General features: G+C 48.6%; 1 protein-coding gene across 1 annotated transcript in view; it reads right to left on the bottom strand.

The window, feature by feature from the left end:
• CAPN2 (calpain 2) overlaps positions 1–9298 on the bottom strand; it is a gene marked incomplete at its 5' end in the record, with an annotated part of 75241 nt that overhangs the window by 7658 nt on the left and 58285 nt on the right. Inside the window, 4 exon segments of the mRNA XM_014585641.1 lie at positions 1011–1075; positions 4039–4096; positions 5616–5681; positions 6600–6636. Coding sequence (XP_014441127.1) covers positions 1011–1075; positions 4039–4096; positions 5616–5681; positions 6600–6636 — 226 coding nt within the window.

Raw genomic sequence — 9298 nt, 5'->3', positions numbered from 1 at the left:
GCCATTCCCCAAGCCACAGTCATTGTATAGAGCAGCATGTAGAGAGTCCCAAGTACACTGTAACCTTTAGCTACTCACAAGACCACATTCCTTTCCTATGTAGACTCACCCTCTAAGTATTTCACTTTAGTATATACTAACCTTGTCTTTACTAAACCAGACAGAATTTATTTTTAGGCTCTTGTAATTACTGCCACCCTAGCCTAAAGCTGAAGTTCTCAAAAGCTGACCTGAGGCTCAAATCTGGGACTAAAGTAATGAAGCTGGTCTGAGACTGAAAATTCCTGGAGACTCTCTCATCTAAAGACCCTCCCTGGTAATCAAGATCTAAGAAGAAGATGCACCCAAAAAATGGACTTCCTCGTTCTAAAAATTATGACTATTTATACCTAAACAAAACAGACGTCATGTTTTATGATTATTGATTCTATACTTTGAATGCCTTACCTTTTAGAGCAAAATGTTTCACTTACTTCCCCTCACCCATCCCACTGCTGTAAAACTCCTTCTATAATAAATACGCATGACTTCTGGCCATCAGGGCTGCAGTCTGGAGTTTACTCTGGCTGTAGCCGGCTAAAAACATGCTAAGGGCATGAGGTCTTAGTCTAATTCCTGTTCACCCGCGTCGCCTCCCTGTGCACCCACCCCGGCTGGGGGTACGGCTCCCGGCAGAGTACCATGGCTCAGGAAGCAAATCCATGCTCCCTTGGCAGAGAATGGGGGATGTATTGTGGGGAATCTCCTGCACCTGCCCCGGAGTCAGCCTGGCAGATCTGCACACAGGGCCACTGGGGATAGGAGGAGGTGGCATCTCGCTTTCCCTCATTTGAAGAGTCTTGTGTGTCCCCAGTAAGGGAGGTCAGTGCTGCCGGCAGCCCTACAGCAACTCAGAGGTCAGTAACAAAAGCTACTGGAAAGGGGGGAGGGGAGGAGGGCCACATCCTTGGCTCTGGAGTGAAACTGGAAATGCCCCCAGGCACTGATCTTGGGAGCACATTAAAGGATACATCTAGCATGTCAACCATGATTTTGCAGGTCTCGATGCTGAAGCCATCTGTCTTGATATCTTGGCCTAAGACACAAAATACAGTGACAAGATCTTCCAGAACAGCGCTGTCCAACGGAACTTTCTACCGTGATGGAAATGCTCATCTGTGCCCTCTAAACAGTAGCCACGTGTGGGTAGGTGGCTGTGATACTGCAGGCGGCACTATGGGCAAATAAGGTTTTAGTAAGTGTTTCTAAAACAAATAGCAGATTGATAAACGGCTGGGCCTTTACACGCTCACATCGTACAGAGTTGCCTCTGGTTGTTGGCAGGGGAAAGAAAGGCAACCCCAGTGGTGCTTCTAGGCTGTGACCTGCGAGAGGAAGAGACTCATGTGTACCGTCTCCCCGCAGGCAGGCTGGAGAGCCACGTCCTGCCCGTGACTGCAGCCTTCTGCCCCAGGGTTCCATACCGATCTTGAAACCTGGGGACCTGGATGCTGTCTGTGAGCTCAGAGCTCTCAGGGCGAGGGTGCGTCCTGCCAAGCCAGTGGTTTGAGGCTGGTCACCCTGAGTGTGTCTCCCCTCCTCACACATTATGTAGAGTAGCCATTTTCACTATGTCCTTGTGAAAGGTTAGAACCCAACCCATCTCAAAGCTGCACTCGGACAACAACTCTTTCTTGGGCATGAGATGAGGCTACAGCCCAGAGGCTGTTTGAGGCTCTGGGGCAGAAGGCTGGAATCACCAGGCAGGGACAAGAGGACAAAACAAATGCGACTTCCCCAGCAAGGAGCTGGCTGAATCCAGACATGGCCTGATCCTTCCACACCTCCCACCCCCACCCTCCATCTGTGCAGAAACAATGGGGCTCCAGTCTCCTGGGACTCATGAGGGCCACACATCTGAAGAGCCCTATGACCGCACTTGTGCCTGGCAGCCTCAAGGGTAAACACCACCTTCTTGTCCTTCCCCCAAACCAGAGATGGGCTGGGGGGTTGTGCAGCAAGGGCCCGCCCTGGGGAAGCCCTGCACCAGACTGCCATACCCACGCCCTCCTGGCCCTCCTGACTCAGGCTCCAGTGCAGCCCTGTGGTCAGCAACCGCGGGCCAGGGACCAGTTACTCTGCTGCCCATGTACCCTGGGACGGGAGACCCAGCTGGCCCCGCACTCTTCTTTAGCCCTAAAAGAACTATCCTGTAGAGTTAGGCTAGAGGCTGTCTTTTCTATTGTTGGAAAGAATGATGTCCCGTGGAGTCAGGAGACTTCTTGAGATGAACCATGGGGCTGTTGAGGATATGACAATATATGTTTGTTTCTGATCCAGATTCATGACCTGATACTGTACAGAACGCTGCTCACTGGATTGCTGTCTTACCAAAAGCTGCAGGATTCTTGTGATAATTTGAGGGAAAAGAAATGCGTGTGTGTGTGTGTGTGCTTCTCTTTGCCAGTGGTGATCAACACATATATATTGAAATATATATTGAAATGAATTAATTGCTCTCCAGAGAGAGAGGAAGAAAGCACCTCCCATGGGAGTTGGCCTTGCCACAATCCCTTTTTAACTTCTCTGTCCTATCAGGATTTGGGGGATGCACACAATAAGTGTACCTTTTTTTTTTCTTTTTTTTTTGCTATATGATATGTGCGTTTGCCAGAGAGAGAGAGAAAATGAGAAATCACCCCTTAAGGGGGCTGAGTATTCTGTATTTCCTTCTCCACTCTCCTCTCAGGATTTTGGGCATGCATGCACATGTCCCCAGCATGTTTTTCAAGCTGCCTGGTCCCAGATGTGAACCGTGCAGTTGGCCACATGGGATCTAGCCACCTTAACCACCAAGCCACTTGGCTAGCCGTACCCAGTGTACTTTTTTTTCTACGAATTATTTATTTAACTTTATTTATTCATTCATTTATTTTAATTTGACCAGAGAGAGACAGAGGAAGTGAGAAAGCAAGCCACCAGGTCTGGGACTTGAACCATGATCAGCCATGTGGGAGTGTCGAGTGCCTCAACCACCACGCCACTTGCTGGTCCCACCCGGTGTACTCTTTAGGCTGGGGCTAGTATTCAAACCATCGGATCCAGCTCCCTTAACCACTAGACCACCAAGCCAGTCCAAAATATCTTTGGCTTAAGAAATAATTACTGGCTGAAAAGGTTTGTAACAGTCATGGCTCTAGCTCATTCTCAAGTCTCCATTCAGTCTTATTCATCCTTTTGGAAGCCCGATAGCCTGGACTGAGAGCAGACATTTCTGGAGTCTTAAAGTCACTTACTTTGCCCATTGGCTTAGATGAAGTGACATTTCTCTCAATAAAAAACTGGCACAACAAGGCTAAATAAATACATGATTGGGAGATGAGACTTTGAAATTCCGTTTTTCTTAGCTTGAGTATAAGGTGGCCGATTATTTTTCCAATCTGGCTTGTCAGAGATGTCATTCCTGTATCAGTAACTCTCCACTAAATGTAGTTCAGGAATTCGGGGCCTCAGGAATGCTTTCTGGCTCTTGTTATTTGGGCTAACTCAGCTTTTCTTACCCATTGGTTACAATGGCCGCCATTTATGGAATGCAGGCTTTGTGCTATTGGGCTGTTGGGAAGTCATAACACATTTTTGCGTAGAAAAATCCGCCATGACTTTCCTGACAACGTAATAGACTGTTCCTACAAGTTACCTCATTTAGGATGTCTAGCCACTCTTAAGAGGTAAGTAGTAACATGCCTATTTTGCAGAAAAGGAAACAAGAGTCAGAGAAGTTACATAACATGGTTTGGATCATAGAGTGAATACGCAGAGGGTATCTGTTTATTAGCTCTTTGATCTCCAGGTGCTGAAAAACTTCACTCTGTTTATTCCATTGCACAGGACTTTCTTCCCCAACTTTTTGGTCATGGTTGAAGGGTGGTGGCACGTTATTTATGTCAGAGTAGGGAGTGATGGTTTTGCCACAGCAGCCAGTATGCAGAAGAGGACATTTATCATGTTCCCTTGTCCACAGAAGCCAAGTAAAGGATTCATAAGGTTGGGGATACTCACGCTTTGCTAGAACTCGTCTCAGGATGGTCTGCAACTCAAAGGCAGAAATCTCTGCATCCTGTGGACATGCAACCAGAGCGTCATTACTGGCCCCTGCGGGAGCTGGTGAAGCCCAGGCGGCTAACGTGCAGTAGATGTGGCAGGTAGGTCTGGGTGGGGGCTGTGCATCTGCATTTCCAACAAGCCTCCAGGTGAAGTGGGAGCTGCTCTCTGTGACACTTTGAGCAGCACTGCCACCAGTGCTCTGGATGCAGTGTCTTATCGCACAGCAGACTCTGAGGGAAGCTCGTTGGCCATCACTTTGTGTTTATGGTCTCTCCCGACTTAGTTCCCTCACACCAGTCCTCCTAGCTGGCATCCCTCTTCATCCTAAAATGTGGACATCAAGCTTCCCAGAAACTGGTTAAGGCCACTGTGTCCAGGAACTGGCCCTGCCCATTCTCTACGGCCTGTCATGTTAGGGTTCCTTGGAGAGGTGTGGGTACCTCTATTCACTTGTGCCTATTTGTGTGACTGAGGGTCAAGCCCCGCTGTTTAAACTCAGATCAACTGCGCCATTTTTATCTTCTTGGAATGTGTATGTGTGTGATTCAGTCAGTGGGGAAATACGAACTTTCTTCAGAAAGTTAATGGAAGGTGCATATGATGAAAAAAATATGCACAAATTTTTAAATTTGTGCACCAAGATAAACTCATGCTTTAAATTCCATCTTTCCTTACATGTAAAAAAGAATTAAAAAAAGAAAGAAAAAGGAAAAAAAGAAAAGAAAAAAAAATTTTCCATCTTTCCACGAAGTTTTTGAAGTCCCTGAGCAAGTCTCTAGAACGTCTCCCACTGAGAAACTCTGAGGCAGGTGGAGACGTGGTGCTCATAGTGGGTTACCACTTTGGTGAGTCTTTGGCCTGTTAAGCCAGGGCCCCTCGGGAGAAGTTCAGGTACCTCTATTCGCGTATGCATATTTGTGTAACTGAGGGTCCAGCCCCACTGTTTAAAACTAAGATCGACGGCACCATTTTTGTCTTCTTGGAATGTGTATGAGTGTGAGGGAAGCAGAGGGAAGCCCGGATGAGCTCAATGGTGGATGCTGGAAACAGCTACATCCTTCTGCATAATGAAGAGGGTGGCTCTGTTTTTGCAGCTGTTAGGAAGGAAGAGGGCTGAATCACTTATAGCAGCTCTGAGTGGCCGAGGGGTGTTTTTTGGAACAGCAAAGTCTATATTCTGTTCTCAGTCACTTTCATTTTTGAGATCTGAAGCCCTTCTGTCTCCCTCGAATATTTCTGTGGCCATCTAGGATAATGGTGTGGAACAGAGAAAGTAAAGCATCCTCAAGGTGAAGCCAAGACTCCTACAGAAGCAGGAACCCAGAGAGAGAGCTTCCCACAAAAAGGGAAGCCTCTGCAGTGTGCAGAGTTCTTGGGGAGGATGTGAGCTGAAATCTGAGTTATATCTCAATTCTTCTTTGTTTTGGGTCTGTTTTTTCCTCTCTCCCTTTACATTAAAGTCACCCGGAGGACAAACACCGTCTTTCCCTTTGCATCAAGCAGAGTGCGTAACAGTTTGGGGGAACACCTACCTCCCCTGCCAGCTGGGCAAACAGCCTCCTGAATCCATCATCAATGTTGTCCTCGCTGACATCGATCTGTGAGACAGAAAGTAGGATAGCAAGGTACTTCCCCCTTCCTTCCAAGACAGCCTCCCTCTCCTGGAGAGCTCTCCTCTACCTCTCCCCTGGGCCTGAATTCTAGGGTTATTGGGATTGAGATAAAGGGCAGTATGAAGAATTAATACAATGATTTTTTCCTAATTACAGCACATGAAAGAGAATATTATATTCTAATTTTGCATATAAGAATCTTCTCCAACATTGAATCACATTGGCCTTTTATAATCTACAGGGGACTCAGAAGTGTCAAGGCAAGCTGGAACTTTCCAGAAGAATGTTGACTGGCTAGTCCATGAGGCCCTTAGAAATTGCTCAGTCTTCTGCTGGGTACAGATGACAAGCACAGAGCTTCAGCAACGGAGTCAATAGTTATGGAACTACCCCAGCATCCCCAGAAAAAGGGATGGTTCTTTGCTTGACGTTGAATTTATTGAGACTGGGCCTGGTCTGAAATTTGTGACTTGTTTTCCTAAAAGCCCTTAAGGATTTACCACTGAATCACACCTTTGAAACTCTGGGGAACCTGAGAAGCCTTATCATCTTGCATTCCTATTTTATGGATGAGAAAAGCAAGGCCCAGCACAGGGAATAAGCTGGCGCTGCTCAGTGTAGGACAGTGTCATGTTCTCTAAACCCCCCCGTCCCATATACCCGGGCTAACTCTGCTCTCATGGGCAAGGGGCTGGCCCAGGCCTCCAGCACTGTGGGCAGAGCAGGTGCAGAAAGCAGACTCTTGGGCCTCGGGTCTGCATGCTTTGTTTCAAACTGTGTGCATGAGCTCCATGGGGTCACCTAAACCCTTGGAGTTATTTTTTGCTCCTCTGCTCACTGGATTGTCCAGGAAAGAGGGGGTGGGATCCCAGAGAGTGGGTGGAATCCAAGGAGTTACAGTACCTCTTCAATATTGGCCTCGATTTCATCATCAACAACTCTGGAAATAGAAGGAAATTATGGGTTACTGGAAGGCAGGTGAGGGTGAAAAGGAAGTGCTGCAGAAATCACTGCTAAAAGTGAAGTGCGATGTCAAGTCCAGCACGAGTTGGGTGGAGAGGGTTTCTTGGCAGCCAGATGTCTGGGATAACACATCCCATAAACAGTGGAGATTCAGGCAGAAAGGATTCGAGGGAAGCGGCATGGCCAAAACACCGTGGGCAGCTGGGGGGTTTTGTTCGGTCATTTTTGGTCTGTAAGAAATCGCACCATCTTCTGTGGTGTGCTGCTGTACTCTATCTAGACAATTCACTCCATTCTTGACCAAGGAGCAGCTGTTAAGCTTGATCTAAAACACTCTTGGCCATTGTAAACTTTCTCACTGAGAATCACAAAGTGTGACCCGCTGCCTACTTGGTCAGCTTCAGCTTAGAGGGGCAGGCCGTGGGGAAAGCCTGTGTGTGATCTTAATGGAAAACCGGGCAGTGGTCAGTTTACCCCATGCACAGTCTCCAACAGAGCTGGGTCTCTCTGCTCCATCGTGAGAATAATTAAACTTAGGAGGGTCTTCCTTGGACCCCTGGGATTTTCAACTAGTCTACCAAGTTCCTATCTGCAGGCCTGATATCTTATAGAAAAAAGGACAAGGGGAACTCTTGGTGTTGATAGTTGGAATCTGGAAAAGAATCCATGTGGCACCAGGAAGCTGGACTCTCTTGAAGGATGAGATGTCTTGAATGGGGAGTTCACCCTGGAGAGTGTTGAGAGGACTGAAGCTTCCCTGGAGCAGTGGCTTATGGCTGGCAGGGAGAGATGGTACTGGTCTGACAAAGGACAGTGTGACTCCAGAGCCACCAGGTCATGTCTTCTTTTCCTCGTCAGCAGGGACTAAGATGAACACACAGCTTCCTTCAAGGATCCTCAGGGCTAAGAGGAAAGATCCCATCTCATGGCACGTTAGCAGAAGAAGAGAGCCTGCCTTGCAGCTGGCTGGTGTTTTCTCTCCCTCCCCCATGAGCAATTATTTCTGTCATGTATGTCTTAGAGCAAAGGCCTCTACCTCCTCTTACTCTCTTCCTCCCAAGGGCCAGGAGGCCAGGTGGCTGACCTGAGCCTGGCCTGTCAGACACGATGGGATCTTTGGGCCTGAGCATGGCACCAGGTCAGAGGGGCCACCCCACCCTCTGGTCCTCCAGCACAGCCCTGGATCCTGCTGTTCCCACCCTATCTTCCAAACTCCCATCAGGTCTGGAGTCCCTAGTGGTCTTTCAATGAATATCCTTTTGCTTAAATTGCCCAAGGTTGATTCTGTCTCTGCCCAGCTGAATGACATGGTTGAGGCAGCAAAGTGGCAGAAGCCACTGGGAATTGAGCCACATGGATAGTGGTGGGAAATCAATAGCCAAAGGAGCTGCTAAATAGTTGGGACCCAATGAGGAACGGGAGGGGTCTGGAGACTGCATGACTACAACAGGGAGCAGTTCCGGCGGTGGGGACTTAAACCCTTGGTGGCTCTCCTTGGCCAGTGGCCAGGAGATCATACCAGGGACTATATTAACCTGGGGTCACAGTGTTATAAAGGTCGTCCAGGTGAAAGTTAAAGTAACAACTTGGTAATTCAAATACAGCTAAGAAATTAGATCCTCTAGTTCACTCTCTCTACAACTGCCCCAGAGTGGCTTTCTTCTTTGCTTACTGGAATATCACACTAAAGATTCTCTAGTACATCAGATTCCCCACACAAACCCTTCAAGGCAGGCAGGTGTTCCAGAAAAAGAACCTGGCAGTCAGCGGAGTGATGGCTCTCTATGGGACACCACAGGCCAGCGTCTAGGGACAGAGGGGTGGGAGGAAAAGGACAACGACCTACTGGTAATCAGCTTTCTTCTCGGAAAAGACGCGGACGCAGAAATCCCCGTCCTTGTTGGGTTCGAAGGTGGAAGGCACCAGGACGTATTCTCCCGGAGGCAGCTTGAAGCGGTTGAGCACCTCCCGGAGGTTGATGAAGGTGTCCGACCGCTCCCTGGCTCGGGTCCTCAGGAAGAAGTTTTTGCTGAGGTGGATGTTGGTCTGCCCAGTTAACTGAGGAGTACATGGAGACGTGAGTGTGTGTGTGTGTGGGGGGGGGGAGCAAATAATTGTCATTTTCATGCATCTAGATAAAAGGATTACAGTGAGAATCTCTGGATCGTTGTAAACAAAAAGCGAACTCCAACAAGTGCCTGCTGAGGGGCTCAGGGGCACATATCACAGGGTGGCCCCATCCCCCCAACTTGTCTGCACTCCCGTCTTTTCACACGGAGTTCTCAGCCATCCTCTAGGTGACAGTCAGGGGGGTTAGTCCACACGACAGGAATCTGGCTATGCAGTGTATGACACACTAGTAAAAGCGAAGGCTGGACCAGGACAGAGAAGGGGGCCCAGCTAAAACAAGGTGGTCTGCTGGACAGAAGCCGGGCCGGAACTCATAGGCCGTCTCTTAACAAAGGCCGGCGTGCTAGCAGCTGTACTGCCCTGTGATGGACAGAACGTACTGCAGTGGGTCCGAGTGCCCTGTGTGTCACTTCAGTCACTGAAGTAGCCACAGCTGACAGCTCCATGGGCTAGTGGTAACGCACTGCTCAAGAGAAGCTGATTCCACAAGCCAGCCATGGTTTGCCTCC

This window comes from Tupaia chinensis, unplaced genomic scaffold, assembly GCF_000334495.1.
Source record: "Tupaia chinensis unplaced genomic scaffold, TupChi_1.0 Scaffold150175_1, whole genome shotgun sequence".
Lineage (NCBI taxonomy): Eukaryota > Metazoa > Chordata > Mammalia > Scandentia > Tupaiidae > Tupaia > Tupaia belangeri.
The sequence above is the reverse complement of the archived record's forward strand: the minus strand, read 5'-3'. Positions and strand labels throughout refer to the sequence as shown.